Source organism: Lolium perenne, chromosome 6, assembly GCF_019359855.2.
Source record: "Lolium perenne isolate Kyuss_39 chromosome 6, Kyuss_2.0, whole genome shotgun sequence".
NCBI classification, from domain to species: domain Eukaryota; kingdom Viridiplantae; phylum Streptophyta; class Magnoliopsida; order Poales; family Poaceae; genus Lolium; species Lolium perenne.
In genome coordinates this window covers 41,875,951-41,894,070 of record NC_067249.2, presented here as the reverse complement: position 1 = coordinate 41,894,070, position 18,120 = coordinate 41,875,951, and the positions used below count along the sequence as shown (strand labels likewise).

Sequence of the window (18,120 nt, the reverse complement as noted above, 5' to 3'; positions counted from 1 at the left end):
CCACGCGCATCTAGGACCCCATCAAGGCCTTTGCGCTTCCATCAGTAGGCGAGGAGGAGAAGACGTAGCAGGCGATGGACAGCTCGGAGATGCGCGACGGGTGAACAATGGACATAAGACGGGCATGTTGGTGGAAATTATCCGACTCGGAGGTTAACACGGTGGGGATATGTGTTGTTGTGTACCTGAAGGTGAAAACTAAACATCTGATTCGTCCCTCAGTACTCAGTGTCACCACATAACGGATCACCGTGATGCCAAAACAGGGCACTATTGCGGGCCACTGGGAGGCAGGGTGGAGATAGTGTGGCCGCGGAGGAGCAAGGAGGTATGGTGGAGGAAGACACCACTACGGATTCTCTCCACCTGCCTACCCAAAGTTCTAACGAATTTTGCCTTTTTGTTACCGGGCCTAGATTCAATCCTCACATGCTTTCTTTCATGGATATGGTTGTTCCTATTGCAGAATGCTATTGAGAACATTTTGAGTGGCAAGAAAGTTGCATCTGTATCTATTTTTTAGGTAACATCCAAATTATGAAATGATATTTACAACTTCTTTTCCATAGTATCATTACCTATTATTATGCTTTTATTTCATGGTTTCTCACTTTATGACAGTCAACAGATGATCGTGGAAATGGAGAAGGAACACACTGTAGTAATATTTGGGCTATTTTGGGTTTACATGCATGTCTCAGCATTGAATCTATTGTGCGTAGAAATCATGTCTCATTCTGAGATTGTGCAACAAACCCACTCTACCACATAGGCTACATTCATAACTATTTAGTTATTACACTTAGCTATTTTCGTCACCTTATGTTTTTTACATAGAAGTGATTGGTAACCTGATAAAAGGAAGGGAAAATTGTTCCACCTGAGATAACTACGAAGGTATTACAAGAAGTTGTGACAAGAAGTGCAACATAAATTTTCTCGGTGCATTAGAGAATGAGGTAAGCTCACTTCGTTTTTTTCATTTTTGTAATAAGTATAAGTGGAAGTCCTAAGTTCAAAAAATTATGACACTTGATGTTTTCCTTTTCCTTTTTTAAAGAAAGCTACATATTTCCTGAGTTTGTGCTATTATTTGATTGCTCCGAGGAAAAGATGGGTGGGCGTCTTCTAGGACTCAATTACTTTGTGTTATCGTATGTTTATATGCTAGATTTTATTTGAAGAAATCTCTTCATTGCTTCCAACATTATTCTAATTTCTCTGTCAACTTCAGGTAAGAACTGATCATAACATTGATGTTATCCGGAAAAGATTTCCAAATTTATGTAGAATCCAGTTTGTTTGTAACTCAGTACTATGACTCAAAGGACAATGTTTAGAATGTATATATCCATTTGTATGCAAAAGGCTATTACATGCTTTTGCAAACCAATATATTTTTCACAGCCTCACATAGACTTTTTAGGATTCAAGATGGCCACACATCATCTTTAAGACTACGAAGAAAGGATTCGGAATTTTAAAAACTCAGCATGTAGTAGAGTACTACAACTCAAAAGGCGATGTTAAGAATCTAACCGGAAAGATTGATCGCGCGGTTGCTATGTACAATTTGTTTTCTTTTCCAATGATGTGTGTACGTGCTATATTTCTTTGTTAGTTTGTAGCAACTCTGAAATCATGGGCTTTGGGAATGATTATGGTGATTTGCGAGAGTTTGAGAAAATACAAACACAAATAATGTTGGAGCGGGGGACTACAGGGTAAAGTGACGCGTTATCGGAGTGGAGTGTCTATATAAAGAAATTTGAGCACCGTAGCAACGCACGGGCATTCATCTAGTCCCAACAGTATGTGCGTCAGATTTCAGGTCTTGCGTTTTCAGATTCCCGTAACAGAAATTAATTACTTTTTTTAGGTAAGAAATTTATTACTGGGTTGAATTTGTTTGTTAGCAAGTGAGGATCGGTGGCAAATTAATTCATGCATTTTCTTCAATTCCGTCTCCGGGTGATATATTGGGCCGTCTACGATGTACACACATGCGTAATTCACGAGGTTTCCATGCAAGGCAGCGACTGAATCGGCTGTATCGATGAGAGGCGATAATGTGAGCGATCGACGCCAGCCTGCCGTCCACACGTCGTGCCCTGCGAATTGGAAGCCAGGAGGAGGACGTGGATCGAGGTACAGAACAAGGGTAGGCGCGCGCGCCCGTGTAACACGCACGCACGTACGGTACTGCAGCAAGCTATAGCTCCAGCACAGCACTGTGTTCTTCAGTTCCTATAAATAGGCAGCAGCAGCTCGTGAGCTTTCCATCCCAAGCACAACCAGGTTGCCAAGTACTAATCACTAAGCTTAGTTAGCTTGGGAGTGAGAGTGATCGAGCTAGCCAAGATGTTCGGATTGTTTACTCGGGCGCAGCTCAAGGGCAAGGTGTTGCTCCAGCGCAGGAACGTCCTCGACTTGAACCACTCCGGCGGCGCCCCCCTCAGCCACGACACCTGGGATGAGTTCACCACCAAAGGCGTCACCTGTCAGCTCATCAGCTCCACCGTCGCCGATCAAAGTAATTAACATCTGAATACATGCATATATACATCCATCTATATATTAGCCTACCTACTGCATTAGTAGTATTACTTAGCATGATCTCCTTTCCCTCCTTTCAAAATAGATATCAAGAGTCACAAATACTATATCTATCTATGTCTTTCATGAAGATCTAGAACATGCTCAACAAGCGTTTTGTAATAATGTTTAGAAAATGATCATGGTAATAGTCTCCGGCCATCTATTATTCGCCGATCAAAGTATCAGTGCAAAAAATACTCATATAGGTTTCTTTCTACAGTTTTTTAAAAATAAAGTGAAATATAGCTAATTAGCTAAGCAGCTAACAAGAATGGGCCATCATCGATGTACAGACGACGCCAGCCGGGGTCTGGTGGGTGAGGAGGAGCGCGTGGAACACTGGGTGATGCACTTGCCCCCAATGACCCACAGCGACACCACCTACGATGTCACCTTCGACTGGGACGTGAAGAAGCAGGGCCTCCCCGGCGCCGTCATCGTCCGCAACTACCACGCCACCCAGTTCCTTCTCAAGACCATCACCATCGACCACGTCCCCGGCCACCACGGCCCCATCGTCTTCATCGCAAACTCATGGGTCTACAACACCGACAAGTACCACTACGACCGAGTCTTCTTCACCAACGATGTACGAGTCTAGCTTCATTTCCTGAATTCACTTCTATACCAACAACAACAAGAATAATGAACAAAAAATTGACAAGCATATGCAATGCGGTGCAGACTTGCCTGCCGAGCAACATGCCGGTGCTGCTCCAGCCGTACCGGGAGGAGGAGCTCCAGATCCTGCGAGGCGACCACCCCAAGCAGAAGCACGACCGCGCCTACCAAGACCACGACCGTGTCTACCGCTACGACCTCTACAACGACCTCGGCGATCCCGACAACAAGAGCCCCCGCCCCACCCTCGGCGGCCCCGACAGCCCCTACCCTTACCCGCGCCGCGGCCGCACCGGCAGGAAGCCCATGAAGAGCGATCCCACGTGCGAGAGCCGCAACGTCGTGCCCGTGCTTCAGCAGTTCTACGTGCCCCGCGACGAGTGCTTCAACCACGTCAAGAAGGCTGACTTCACCTCCTACCTCCTCAAGGCAATCAGCGCCGGCATCCTCCCCCTCGCCAGGGAGCTCTTCGACACCGCTGTGCCACGCGAGTTCGACGACTTCGAGGACATGTACAAGCTCTACGAGGGCGGGATCAAGATCCCCGACGTCCCCGTCATGGACCTAATGTTCAAAGTCTTCCCGCCGCTCAAGAGCATCTGCCCTTCCGGCGGCTCCTACCTCTTGAAGATGCCCATGCCAGAGGTCATCAAGAACGACAAGCTCGCGTGGCGCACGGACGAGGAGTTTGCCCGCGAGATGCTCGCCGGCCTCAACCCGCACATCATCACGCGCCTGCAGGAGTTTCCTCCCAGGAGCAAGCTTGACGGGTACGGCGACCAGACCAGCACCATCAAGGTGGAGCACATCCAGCCCTACCTCGGCAAGCTCACCGTCGACAAGGCGATCACCGACGGCAGGCTCTTCATCCTGGACCACCACGACAACTTCATACCTCAGCTGCTCAAGATCAACAGCCTCGAGAACACCTTCGTCTACGCCACCAGGACGTTGCTCATCCTGCAGGACGACGACACCCTCAAGCCAATCACCATCGAGCTCAGCAGGCCACGCCTTGATGAAATCGGCACCAAAGTGGTCGGCGCCGACAGCAAGGTCTACACGCCCCCCTCCTCTGCAGGCTCCGAGTCGGACAACAAGGTCCAGGACACCATCTGGCAGCTGGCCAAGGCCTACGCCGCCGTGAACGACTCCGCCTGGCACGGGCTCATCAGCCACTGGCTCCACACCCATGCGGTGATCGAGCCGTTCATCATCGCCACCAACCGGCAGCTCAGCGTCACCCACCCAATCTACAAGCTCCTGCAGCCGCACTACCGCGACACCATGATGATCAACGCCCTAGCACGCCAAGTCCTCATCAGCGCTGGCGGCTTCTTTGAGATGACTGTCTGCCCCGGTGAGTACGCACTCAGAATCTCCTCTGACGTCTACAAGAACTGGAACTTCACCGAGCAGGCACTGCCGGTAGACCTCATCAAGAGGGGTGTGGCGAAGCATGACTCCACCAGCCCCTGTGGAGTGTCGCTGCTCATCAAGGACTACCCGTACGCGGTGGACGGGCTTGCTGTCTGGTCAGCCATCGAGAACTGGGCCGAGGAGTACGTCAAGATCTACTACCCAAGTGACAGTGTGGTTCAAGACGACGCCGAGCTGCAGGCTTGGTGGAAGGAGGTGCGTGAGGTCGGCCATGGCGACATCAAGGACCAGCCCTGGTGGCCCAAAATGACAACAGTGCAGGAGCTTGTCGGGTCTGCGCTACCATCATCTGGATCGCCTCCGCGCTGCACGCTGCCGTCAACTTTGGCCAGTACTCCTATGCTGGCTACCTCCCTAACCGCCCAACAGTGAGCCGGCGGCCAATGCCGGAGCTAGGAACCAAGGAGTACCAGGAGGTGGAGACTAATCCGGACATGGCCTTCATCCACACCATCACGAGCCAGCTCCAGAGCATCATTGGAGTGTCTGTGATCGAGGTTCTGTCCAACCACTCCTCTGACGAGGTGTACCTAGGGCAGCGCGATGACCCACACTGGACATCAGATGACAGGGCAAAGAAGGTGTTCGACAAGTTCAGCAAGAGCCTGATCGACATTGAAAAGAGTATCATAAGTAGGAACAAGGATGAGAATCTCAAGAACCGGAATGGGCCAGCACAGTTCCCCTACATGCTGCTCTATCCCAACACCTCTGACATCGATGGCGAGAGCGCCACCGGGATCACGGCCAAGGGCATCCCCAACAGCATCTCCATCTGATCAATGTTGATGGTAATATTTCTGTCGTATATGTTTCTCGACTGTTTATTTTCTCATTGCAAATAAGGAACGTGGATGTGCACGCGTACGTATGTGCCCGAGCGTGCTTGTTCACGTTGAGGCTGCGGTATGCTTACCTTTCTATTGATGAAGCGGGTCATCGCCTTGTAGTCGGCAAATATTTTGAGCTTGAATAAATAAAATAAAAAGCAGAAAAGACTCAAGGTTAATGTGTCCCAAAACATCTCCCTTTGTGTATTGGTGTGTTCTTCCATGTTTGTGTGAGTGCCAAAAATGCCCATGAGATTGTGTTGTGTAATCGAGCCTGGCCAAAGATTTGGTATTAGAGCATGACTGGAGGAGGCAACGGGAGACATCACCGGAGAAGAAGATGTCACCATGAGCAGGAGAAAACAGCCTTGACAAAGAGGATCAACAAGAATCACATAAGGTTTCTGAACCAGCTATGATAACATCTAATCGAGCGGTTAACTACAATCAATTGCCTATATTGTGGTAGAATGTATGCTATGTTCCACTATCACAAATGATTCATTTGATGTTTGTCCATTATATAGAATTAGCATGGTCTCTTAGATTTCTACATTTTCTTCGCTCTTCCGATTAGCAACACATCAGTTTTGACTCTTTTGGTTTAGCAGATAAATGTTTCAGATGGGAAATGACAGAAAGATACCACCAGACCTCCGCAAGATTTTCTTTTATAACCCCAATGCCATGCTCACCATTTTCACCATATTCTGAGTGATTCTAACGATTGTATCAAGAAACTTTGCATATCAGACATGTACGCAAGTTTGCATACTGTTTATAGTAGAATATATATTCATTTACTCTTTACGGTAGAAGATAGATTCATTTGGATATGGGTGTATTATTTCCTACTTCCGTTTTATATAATTGTATACAAAGTTTTCTAAAACTCTTATCAAACCAACTGGCATGCCTTCAATTATAGCACGTCAAGCACTGATGAGCATTGCCTAAATTATAGAAAACTATAACCAGACTAAAAAAGGTAATCAGTAGCTACAGCCATACAACACTTATTTCCTAATTCTTCCCCATGGTGTAGAAAAAGATATCTCATAATAGTACTACCAAATATGGTCAAAGAAAGGGAGAAACTGACTGGTGGAAATGGGAACTAGAAGTGGTGGCAGAGGTACGGACCAATCAGCTTGCCGATCACCAACAACTGATCCATCTGAGTCCTTCAAGTACTCGATCAGAAACTGAAGGATTTGTCTGTACACCAACGCTTATTCTTGCCATAGACACTGAACAAGAAATGTGCAGCAAGTTAGGACAGGTTTGTCAGCTGAAAAAAAATCAGAAAAGCACCAATACTGTGTTCAGAAACTGCAAATAATGAAGGCATTTGAATGGAAGATCATGTGAGTAAATTTTACATAGATGTGAAAGCAGTATGTTGAGCATATGGGGCCTGATACTGGAATAACAGTTTTGGGTCCTTGTTTGTACTTTGTACCTAGTACCACTTGTTGTGCCACTATGTTCTTGGTTATGTTGTAAAATAGGGAATCACTATCATCGGCTCATCATTGACTACAGTTTTACGTGCGCCTTCCAAGCAGGCAATAACTCCTACCGGTACACACCAGTCGATTGTGTCCCAAGCAAACGGAATCACCGTTCCATCGTTGTCTCTCCGCACCATGTCACTAGGCCAACAGCGCTACTCCCAGGAAATCATACATGGATGCAAATCTCCCTTGATGCCAAGCGGAGGAGATGATGGCTACAGGAGGCAGCATGAACCAAACCATAGGTAAATAGGTATTTTAATGAACTACACAAACAAACAAACAATGTATGCATTTCTATTCTTGAACCTGGCTTGGATCAATGTCTCAGTAAATATTGTAAAATATTGCATTTGACCTGGATCTATTTATATGCCTCACTAAATAGTGTAAAATGCTAACACATACACTTCATAAAGAAATTAGATATTAGGAGATGATTTTTTTTCACAAAGATGAGCAAGCAAGCATTTATGTAATCTTCAGATCAACTATTGAACAGATATATTAGAGAAATGTTAGTGGAACCTGTACCACAGACCATGGGGGCATGCGTCTGAATGTTTACTTACATAAATGATGCCAATGCTTAAGATGCTCCTCCATGCGATAGTTCAAAGTTTAGTTAAGTGAGCATCTCTCTTTAGCAGATACATGTACAGATATGAGCCACTGCACATCTCATCGTGCAGCCCAAAGAGGTGTTTCCAATATGACCAATAGCTCCAAAATGTTATCTGTGATTGAACTAAAGGCATCTTGTTCTAGCATAACCTAGAGAACTCACTTCCAGACACTTTTAATAGATGAACGAATACATTTAGATTTAGTTAGTTTAAGCAAAAACAGATCGTTGTGAATCTGCATATGAGCAAATGAAAACGTTGTTTTTTGTGAGACCACAGTTGAAGAATAGATTAATCCAAAGCCAGGTGAATTGATACTAGGGTCCTAAAAAGGAATTGCTAACAACAAGAGGCAACATCCCCTCGAGTTGCTCCCCAAAAGACTTTTTATCTAAATTTGGGCATGCATTGGAAAGATCCTCCAATTATCAACTATGAAGTGCGACAAAATAATAGAACAATCAGGAGTTCGTTACCACAACGAAGAAGACATCATCCTTACCTTGGCTTATTGTCCCAATGCACTAAACTGAAGGTAGAAAATTTAATGTGTTGGAGAATGGTCTGGTCTCACAATTTCTTAGATCCAATGTGTGTGCTTAAAACCTGCAGTAGGACAAACAAGTTCACAACCAAGCCATGGTTTCTTCTCTACTGAATAATGCCGTTAACATGTCAGTATTTAAGAATAAAATTATTAGCTTCATCCCACACTAGCAATGACCAAACCAGCATCAAACAGACATGTAACAGCAGACAACCCAACACACAGTTACCAATTCTCATAGCCTGTCCTTGGTTCAAGCAAATCTGAAATTAGTTGGCACTTGCCCTCTGCAAGCGGCGGCATAGTCTTCAACAAGGTGCGGCGCAACTTCATTGTGAGGGCATATGTACTTGTCCACGAATACCTTCTCGGTCACCTTGAATGCAGAATAGTAGTCCCGGTCACGATCTAGCAATCCGTTTCCCTTAAGAAACTTTAAAACGTGGTACCGGGGTCTGATCCGGCCCTCCAGGCTGTAATTGAGCATTGCCGGCCGACGAGCAATGTATGCCGGTTCCAACCCGATCTCAGAGATGAGCAACTTTGAGCTGCTCTCCAGCGCCTCCTTAGACCTCTTGAGCACCATCGGATTCTTGGACACGGCAGTGATGAGCTCAGCATCCGACCACCTGAAGGTGTTCTTCAAATTCTCCATTCTGGCTGTAAAATTCCCGTGGCTCAGAAGCCCGCCACCACGCAGCAGGAGCCTGAACATTCCAGAGCCACGTAGCACACCTAGACTTGTGTTGGAAATATCGCAAGCACCTAGCCCGCACCCCTGCAGGAACGCGACATTGGGCTTCACTGGATTCTCGAGGTCGGCCGAGAGGAGACGAGGGCAGCGCTTGATCGCCTGGAGGAAGCTCTGGGAGGAGCCGAAGAAGGAGAGGTAGTAGTGCGTCCTGGAAACGACGGATCTGCGGCGGATTTTGGCGGGGGCGAGCGAGACGAGGCAGGCAATCTGGGAATGGGACAGACCGAGGCCGGTGAGCTGGACAACGGTGGGTGCCAGGTTTCTTTCCACGCCGGCGCAGAGGAACTCGGGATCCTTGTCGACGAGGGCGGCGATGTCAGCGCTGGAGAGGCCGAGGCCGGCGAGGTAGGCAAGGACAGCGTCGGGATTGGTGGGGGACTTGAGGTGGGAGAGCTTTGTGGAGGCCTTGAGGGCTTGCGCTCGGGTAAGGCCGCAGGTGTCGACGAGGTACTGCTCGACGGCGAACGCGGAGCTTGGGGAGGCAGCCGCTGAGTGTAGTCGGTGGAGAGGGGAGGCGGCGGGGTGAGAAGAGAGGAGATGGGTGAGGACGCAGCTTCGCAGGCGGAGCATGGCGGCAGGCGACGGCGCCGGTGGCGCTTCCGTTGGGGGATCGAGTCCTGTGGAGAAGCGAAACCCAGAGCTGGGCCTCCATCGTCAATTCACACGGCAAGATGGGCTCGCACATCCCTTGGCCTCCGCCCTCCTTTTGTTTTACTTTGCCGTGTTGGGTGTGCTCGTGGGCCAAAATCCCGAGCTGCACACCTCATCCACGGACTTGGCCGGCAAACGCGGCAAGAGCATCCATCGACTCGGTGGACACCCCGCGCTCGCTTCTCCGTCCCGCCTGTCGTCTCGTCGGTCACGGGTGGGGTCCAAACAGAGCACGCCTTTAATTCCACGCCGAGGTCTTTTTTTTCTTTTCTTTTCCGTGTGCTGCGTTCGTATTCCTGCCCGCGGCGCGGATGCATGTAATAGTAATTATCGATCGATCCCCCGCGCCGGGCTACGTATTCCGTCCATCAGTTAACTGGATTAATTGCTGGCCTGCCTGGTGCTTTGCCAGCTTGGCTCCAGATGTTCACTTCCTTTTAATTAACTCGAGCGCATCCTTTACCTCAAAAAAAAAAAAAAAAAAAACTCGAGCGCATCCTTTAATTCCCGACAGCCTCAAACGCCGCCATAGGACGTACGCAAAACCAAGGACACATCATGGGTGCGTCGGTGCAACTTCTTGCAGGAAAGCTAAATATGGCTGCGCCGAGTCTGCACGCGCGGTTGCGTTGTAGTACAACTCTTTTTCTGTCGCTGTCAAGTGCCAAGGAATGAAGTGGAAGCTGAAATCCAGCGCCTACTGCTGCCAGCCTGGCTCCAGCCAGGAAGGGTCGCACAGATTTGGTCCACAAAGAATGGTCGCTCATTTTTTATTTTCATTTTCATCTTCCTTTCTCTTGGAATTGGAATACCGATTGAGGGAATTTCTCAATTGCCTGGTTCTTAGTCAGTATTACGGCTCGCGCTCTCTCTCGTCCCCCGCGCGGGCGAGAGGGAGCAGGGAGCTAACCCTAGCGTCACCGTCCGTCCTCACTTCTCCTCCCCCTCAATCCACCGTCGCCGGCATGTGCCGCCGGGCGTTGCTCGTGCGGTGTCGGCCGGCCATTTCCCGCACACGTGGCAAGGAGGCGCGGTTGCTATATTAATATAGCGGAGCGAAAGCCTATTTCAAGGAGGAATACCGATTGAGGAGGAGACTTCGCTAGATCTGATTGGCCCGATCTTTTGATGCACAGCTGCACACACACACACACGGTCTTGAAATAACTAGAACCACAAATAATTGTTTTTTGTTTTACATTAGACCGAAACGCCATTACTAGTTGTGCATCAAAACCAAGCGTCCTCAAATACGTTATTAGCATGCTATATTGGCGCGCTATAACGCGCTATTATTAACAAGGCATTGTTCACTGATTAAATTGGCGTGGGCACTCTATCTATGTTATAGCGCGCTATTAGCGTCAACATAGCGCACGATTTTTCTTCATGGTTACAAGACTCACACCCTCACACACGAAAGCGGAATCAACGTCCATGGCCGCCCGGCGCCCACTAGGGTTTACGCAGGGAGAATTCGAACCGGTCGTGTATACAGCTCAGGGGCCACCACTGTATAACATACAAGGAGGTCGCCGTGTATACGTCTCGTCTCGCTCGTATTCGCCAGATGGTCGGTCAAACCTTCTGCTAATGCATGCCATCGTTCATCACCGCCCTGAAATAAAAATGGTCCTCCTCGGACATGAAAAAACACCCTCAACCACTCAGACAATCATAGGCGGACTTCTTTGTCACGGATAGAGTACCAAACTTTCCTGGCGAGCTAAGCAAAACCATGCAAATTTTCAGATATCACTTTCAAAAGCAAAGGAATTTGAAACTTGAAATTTTCCAATTTCATTTGCCCTTTTTTTTAGCTCCACGTTAGACAGCAAGACCATGGAACTATATGACGTCTTGACTTCACTATCAGACATCAAAAACAGTAAAATAATAATAATAATAATAATAATAATAATAATAATAATAACACCACCGCTCGACTCATCATCCGCTCACAAATCGACCCCTCATAGGTCGTCAACATGCAGCAACAACAAAAGGGTGCACCATGCTGCAGACCAGCCAGCTCCTCCGTCCTCTGCTGGAGGGTTCGAGTAACACCACCTCATCATCGCTTACCAGCGACGCATTTGGTCTACATTGGATAAGCAAGAGCCTTGCCATCCATCCTCTGCTGGTGGCTTCCTGGAGCAGCAGGCTACTGCTGCAGTGAGGCAGTGACCAAGATCATGCCGAGCAGCTAGCCATCCATCGTCCATCAGCCGCACCAGCTACAAACAAGCAGAGGAATGAATCCACATTGAATATATAAAGCAAAACTTTATTCACCACATTTGGGAATGAACAAAATGGCTCAAAGAGAAACAAAAGCAAGAAAAGACTCGTACAGACCAAACCTTTAAGGCGGCGTTTTTTACCACTAACAAATCAAGATTCTATACAGATGGCAGCTGCACCAAAACAAACATTTTCCGTGCAGATTAAAAATGTCTCAGAGGTTCAAATTGTCTTTACGAAGCTACAGGAAGCTCACCATTGTACAACTGATGCTTATAAGAAACGAAGAAGAACCGATACATGTCTCAGTTGTCTCTGGGTACTCCGGATTAAGTACTGGTTCCATCTTGTCTGCCATTAAGTCGTCCTCCTTGTCCTTGAACAAAAACAATTCATGGTTAGTACAACACACATACATAGACAGAAACAAGATTGAGGAAAGAAACAAGATGCAGACAAATAAACATGGATACACAAAATGAGGGATTGTATCAAAATGTTCTGGATTGGATCTAATTGCAGACTCGAGACTGATTGTAGTTCATAAACAGCAACGAAAACCATATGAACACAACACAGTAGCAATATCAAAAATAGTACCTACACAAGTGGAATCTGCCACTCTGCTTAGCTCAATTAGGGCTTCGCTAGAGCTAATTCAAAATGTACAACACAAACAAAAGAATGCAAAGGATGTATAACAGTGGCTATTCAAGATAAAGGTGCAATTGATATTAAAAAACACACCAAATCGACACGTGGATAGCTATCGACACCTTGTGGCACTGAGATGCAAGGCTGCAAAATAGAAAGAAATATCTTGCCGGAAACAAGTACTATGCGGCAGTACCAGATTGTTTCATGTGAATAACAAGGACCATGACGCAATATATACAGCCAGTAAAACAACATACAGATTAAAAAATGTTGCTCGTCTTGAGATTGGTCTCACACATCTTGAACAACTAGAACGAGTTGATTATTCACCACATTGGGAACAAACAAAAACGTCCCAAAGAGAAACAAAGCGAGAAAAGACTTACACAGACCAAGACTTTAAGACGGCTTTCTTTTTGAAATAATAACAGATCAAGATTCTACACGGACTGACATTACTAACAAGCAGAAACAAGGATCTAGTAAAGACCAAATTCTACACGCATTCCAGGGTTAAGATGGTAGATGCACCAAACAAAGAATTTCATGCACATTAAACATGTCTTAGAGTTCAAATCGACTTTCAGAAGCTAAAGGAAGCTTACCATTGTGCAGCTAATGCTTATAAGAGCATGTCTAGTAGAGCCCCTAAACCCTCAAACCTCTATAGCAGTTTTACAGGTTGGAAATAGCCATTTTTGTGCACTTTTACAGGTTGAAAAACAGGGGTAAAGAGTAGAACCCCTAAACCCCTAAATAATGCAGTTTGAGGGTTCTAGTCTTTGGCTCAACCCCAACCCCTAAAACTGTCATATGCCATATCACAGATTTCATCACATATCATCATTTCACATATCACAAATATCATCACATTTCACATAAAACAATAAGCATTGTAGTTATTTATTACAACACCAAATAGTACATTCGCGCACATAAAACAATAATCATTCAAATTGTTACAACAATGTTGGACCATACAACAATAATTGTTCGAATCAAATAGAACAAAGGTAAATCATGCGGCACGGCGCTGCCCATCCAAATGCCACTGGTGCTCGACTAGATCATCACGGAGACGACCATGAGTGGCTGCATCTTCAATCTCACGATGTGCTTGAAGAAAAGCTTCTACACGAGAAGGGTTTCTTTCCGGTTGCACACGTGTGCCAACATTGTCATAGAAACAAGGCAAGTTTAACCCCCTCTCATCTTCTAGGATCATGTTGTGTAGAATCACACAACACTTCATGATGTCCACCAAGGTTTTCTTGTCCCAAAACCGAGCCGGACCCCGAACTATGGCAAACCTTGCTTGCAAGACACCAAAAGCTCTCTCTATATCCTTGCGGGCTGCCTCTTGTGCCCTTGTGAAATGAGCCTCTTTTCTGGACAAGGTTTTGCTGATTGCACGATGAAGAAAATTGTTGATCCACAGGGAGTTGGGAGCGGCGTGTCGCCGTGCTCACAGCAAATGATGTATGCATTCCCTTTGCCGGAAGATGCCGAGCAGGATACCGGCGGCGGATCTACGACGCTTGAAATATGTGGAGGCCGCCTCACAGTCGATGACAATCTTCACAAATAGACTACGGCGCATTCGGTACCTTCTGCGGAAGAGGCGAGGAGGGTACGTAGGTACCTCGGCGAAGTAGTCTTCCATCAAATGCTCGTGTCCGAGAGCGCGGTTCCGGTAGATGGTGGTTCGCCCCATCGTCGACCCTCTCCTCGATCCATCGGCCTTCGCGCGGTCTTCAAACGATTGCACCTCGACGAGGAGGCTCATCATCTCGACATCATCGTCTTGCAACAACTCATCAATGTCGGAATCGTCGGATGTCGACCAATCCGACGAATCCGACATCGAGTCCATGACAACGTTGTTGTTCATCTCCATCTGCAAAAAAATCAACCATCAATTAGTGCTACAAAATGAAACAAAAAAATGAAACAAAAGAAGAAAAAAAAGAACATACCGGGCGGGCGGGCGGAGGCCGGCGGCAAGCGCAGCGGGAGGAGGCCCGAAGCGGGAGGAGGCGAAGCGCCGAGCGGGCGGGAGGAGGCGGGCGCGGCGAGGAGGCCGGCGGGTGGGCGGAGGGCGGGGCGGAGGGCGGGGCGGGCGAGGCGAAGGCGGCGGAGGCCGGCGCGGTGAGGCGAGCGGGCCGGCGGGCGGAAAGCGAGGCGGAGGCGGGCGCGGCGGAGAGGCGGGCGGAGGCGGGCCGGAGGCGGGAGGCGAGGCCGGGCGGGCGGAGGCCGGCGCGCGCGGCGGCGGCCGGCGGCGCGCGGCGGGCGCAGTCGGCGCAGCGGCGAGGTCGGCGAAGCGGCGAGGCCGGCGGCGCAAAGGGCCGAGGGCGGCGGCGGCGGGGCTGGAGGGCGGCGGCGGCGGGGCTGGAGGGCGGCGGCGGCGGCGGGAGGAGGCCGGGAGGAAGAGGGAGGAAGAGGAACGAGCTGAAATGTCCCTCCCGCGCGTGTCGGAGGCGTTTGCAGGTCGGGGACGGGTTGGATTGCCCAATCCTTGTTTCTACAGGCCAACAAGGGATTCCCAGGTCCGACCTGGGAATTTTTTTACAGTTTTACAGTTTTAGGGGCTCTAGTCTTTGCGATTTTTTCGTCAAAAACTGTAAAAAAGCGGTTATTTTTACAGATTTAGGGGTTTAGGGGCTCTACTAGACATGCTCTAATCAAAGAATAACTGATACCTGTATTATTTGTTCCTAGGTACTCAAGCTTCAGTACTACACCTATACTACTTCCATCTTGTCTGTCATTTAGTCGTCCTCCTTGCCCTTGAAGAAAAACAATTCAGGGTTAGTCAACACACCCTGTCCTTATCTATCTTATAATAACATAAGAGGTAAAAAATCTGCTCTAAATCACACGAACCACATAAACTAGCTTTGCTTCGCTGAGCAGCACCACTAAATTTGAATGGCAACATTACCAAATTTTTACAAGTGGCGGGCTACAAGTAATTTAACGGCGGCTGTCATTGATCTTAGTTTGGCAAAAAGAAGGAGAATTTCAGCTATAAAATGCATGCACCGGAGAATCTAAAAGATAAGAATCTCTTGTTAGCAGAAAATTGCACATCAGAAACACATAAACACTACCATAACTGAATATCAACATAAGAATATATCAAGCAAACCATACTACAAGTTGCAATTGGTAGAATGAGAAGAAACATTACTCCTCCAGATTATAAACTGCATGGATTGAGCAAAAAGACATTATTGTACATGTGTGTTAATGTACAACACAAAGGCACTGCTTGCTCAAATAAACGATATTGGTGTGTTAATGTACAACACAAATAAACTCCACAACCCAAATAAGCTGGATTAAGCTACTGACTTGTATATATCCAGCACCATGGACATCACATACACATATTGGGAATTGGCAAAAACAGAAAACTGGTCATCTAGGAAATGGTATACAAGGAATTGGCAAAGGAAACATCTTTCAAATTGTGCAAAGGGGAAAGAACAAGCAGGGAAACAAAATCACCAGTAGCACAAACTAGTACCAGAAAAGGTCCATATATAATTAATTTAATGGCCAGACACTGGACATCGACTCAAGGAATCACCTGAGAGAATTGTAGCCAAAACCGAGATAGCGCCACCACTAAGGGTGCAGTGCGGTGAACTCGCCGCCACGACCTGTTCAGCAGCAGCCGCATGGCATTTTCGTAAGCACTTCACAGGTTCGAAGAAGATGGCATATTAGAAAAGAAACGACTACAATAAAGCTACTATGGAAAAACACACACGTTATCAATGAGATGAGCAGATGAAAGCCTTTGGTGTCCATACCGCAGGCAGGGCATCGCTGCAACCCCTGCGAGCTGCATCAGCCTTCAAAAAACCTGCCAATTGTGTATATGCTGGGTAAGATTTTATCTAAAAAGGAATAATAAACCACTACACATATAATCTAGACTAGAGCGCAGTAACACTACTGCCTTCCCCAGCTTGCAGCAGCTATTATCTAATACCATAGTGTCCGTGGTGGCCATTGCATGCATGGAAACAGCCAACAGATAAATCCAGATCCTAATAAAGTGAACAAATAAATGGGAACTTACAATACTGGGGCAAGAATACTACTGATGTCTAACAATTCCACACAGATTCATTCATTGAAACAGTGCTACACTTTCCCAACTGTAATGAAATAGCAATCAGCGGAAACTGATCGCAAGTATTGATTCCGCAAATTCATATAGCAAACGGGCAGCAATAGCACCGTGTAGAGATGCATCCTGACCATGGTTTTAAAAAGTGGAAATAGACATCTAAAAATCAGGATCCTGACCGTGTATAGATGCACCCTGTGCTTACAAGAGTCAATGTTTAGACTTTAGAGCAAGCCTAAACTAAAATGTATAGCCTGATCTAACTCACACGGAAATAGACACCTAAAAATCTGGACTTGTTAGCACACAGAGGAGTGCAAATTCAGAATACCATTGCCAGCTCTTGGCAGACCCACAGCGCACTGAACCAGGAACCAGGAGTGAGGAAACAGGGGTCCTCACCTACCGCGCAAGCTGGCCGGTGGAAGCGATCTCGTAGCGGACGAGGTCGCCGGCGGCGCTGTGGAGAAGGGGCCGGCGAGCAGCAGCACACCGCAGTCCCCTGGCCGCCATCTCTTCTTGCTGGTCGGCTCTCCCGTGTTCCCTTGCCGGCGGAGGGAACGAGGATGGCGCATGGTGGGAGACGAATCTCCGTGGCACGCGTCGTGGCCGGCGCGTCCTGGTTGCCGGCGCACCATCACCGGCGTTCAGCAGCCGCCCCAGCCACGCGCGCTACCCCGGAAAGACGAGATTGACAGAGCCGCTCGCTTCGATGAACGCACGCGTGCGAGCTCAGGCGAGCAAGCGCGGCCGCGCCGGCGTGGTAGCTGGGCGACCATGGCGCCGCCTCTCTCGTCAGAGGAGAGGAAAGAAAGGTGAGTGGGAGGAGAAAATGAGCGCGTAGGTTAGGGTTGTTTTGTTCTGGGCAGGATGAGCGTGAACCGTCGACTGCATCGGACGGCAGATAACACGCGGCGCTGCGACGTTGGGCTGTTGGGCCAGTTGGAGTCCATATCCTCTCAAGACGCCTGATACGAATTTTGATCGAGTTTTTCCCGCGCGAGTATACTCTAGCACGGTGCATTTCATCAGCAAAATAAAGATGTAGGATCTCTACTATTTTTATTTTTTTAGCCCTACAAACAAGTGCGACTGCAGATTACTTCGAGTCAACATAAAATCCACACGTCTCGCAGATAGCTAGTAGTCTTCCATACACGTCGTTATTGTCATTTGTAAGCGATAGGAGAACCATCAAAGCTAGCAGACACCACCACCAATATTATTTGTGCTAAGGTTTAGTTAGTTTTACTATACTCTACCGCTACTAAACTAATTAGCACATGCTTAAAATATCTTCTTGTGCTTAGTTATAAGACATGATTCCTTCGGCGTACCTTGTACTCCGCCCAATCAGGAGGAGACTGGCCGAGCAAGGGCACATGGGGCGTCCTCCCGTCGATATTGCTAATGTTGATCTTGTTATGTCAATAGTGTGTCATCGAGAGATAGCACTGCACCTAAATTGCGCTTACAATGGTGGACATGTATTCG

At 47.7% G+C, this 18,120-nt stretch overlaps 1 protein-coding gene, 1 long non-coding RNA gene and 1 pseudogene across 12 annotated transcripts; 1 reads left to right on the top strand and 2 right to left on the bottom strand.

The window, feature by feature from the left end:
• The first annotated feature begins 2,294 nt into the window (after positions 1 to 2,294).
• On the top strand, positions 2,295 to 5,680 carry LOC127308250 (putative linoleate 9S-lipoxygenase 3; annotated as a pseudogene).
• A 767-nt stretch (positions 5,681 to 6,447) lies between these two features.
• LOC127308244 (uncharacterized) lies at positions 6,448 to 8,897 on the bottom strand. The gene is made up of 3 exons (XR_007856366.2): positions 8,409 to 8,897; positions 8,135 to 8,238; positions 6,448 to 6,739 (listed from the first exon to the last, which is right to left on the bottom strand). It is a non-coding gene; the product is annotated as an uncharacterized lncRNA (long non-coding RNA).
• A 2,562-nt stretch (positions 8,898 to 11,459) lies between these two features.
• Positions 11,460 to 17,476, bottom strand: LOC127308247 (uncharacterized). 11 transcript variants are annotated; one of them, XR_011746721.1, is made up of 6 exons: positions 17,033 to 17,476; positions 16,304 to 16,356; positions 16,078 to 16,150; positions 15,167 to 15,271; positions 12,085 to 13,113; positions 11,460 to 11,821 (listed from the first exon to the last, which is right to left on the bottom strand). XR_011746721.1 is itself a non-coding variant. In XM_051339028.2 (5 exons), exons 2-5 carry the CDS (start codon positions 16,299 to 16,301, stop codon positions 11,666 to 11,668), a joined length of 390 nt encoding a protein of 129 aa, XP_051194988.1. In that variant the 5' UTR covers positions 16,302 to 16,356; positions 17,029 to 17,475; the 3' UTR covers positions 11,460 to 11,665. The 11 variants fall into 11 exon arrangements, 7 of the variants coding, with proteins under 7 accessions (XP_051194988.1, XP_051194986.1, XP_051194990.1 ...); XR_011746723.1 differs by having other exon boundaries at positions 12,085 to 12,204; positions 15,185 to 15,271; positions 17,029 to 17,475; XR_011746720.1 differs by having other exon boundaries at positions 12,085 to 12,204; positions 15,185 to 15,271; positions 16,078 to 16,186; positions 17,033 to 17,475.
• Positions 17,477 to 18,120: the final 644 nt, after the last annotated feature.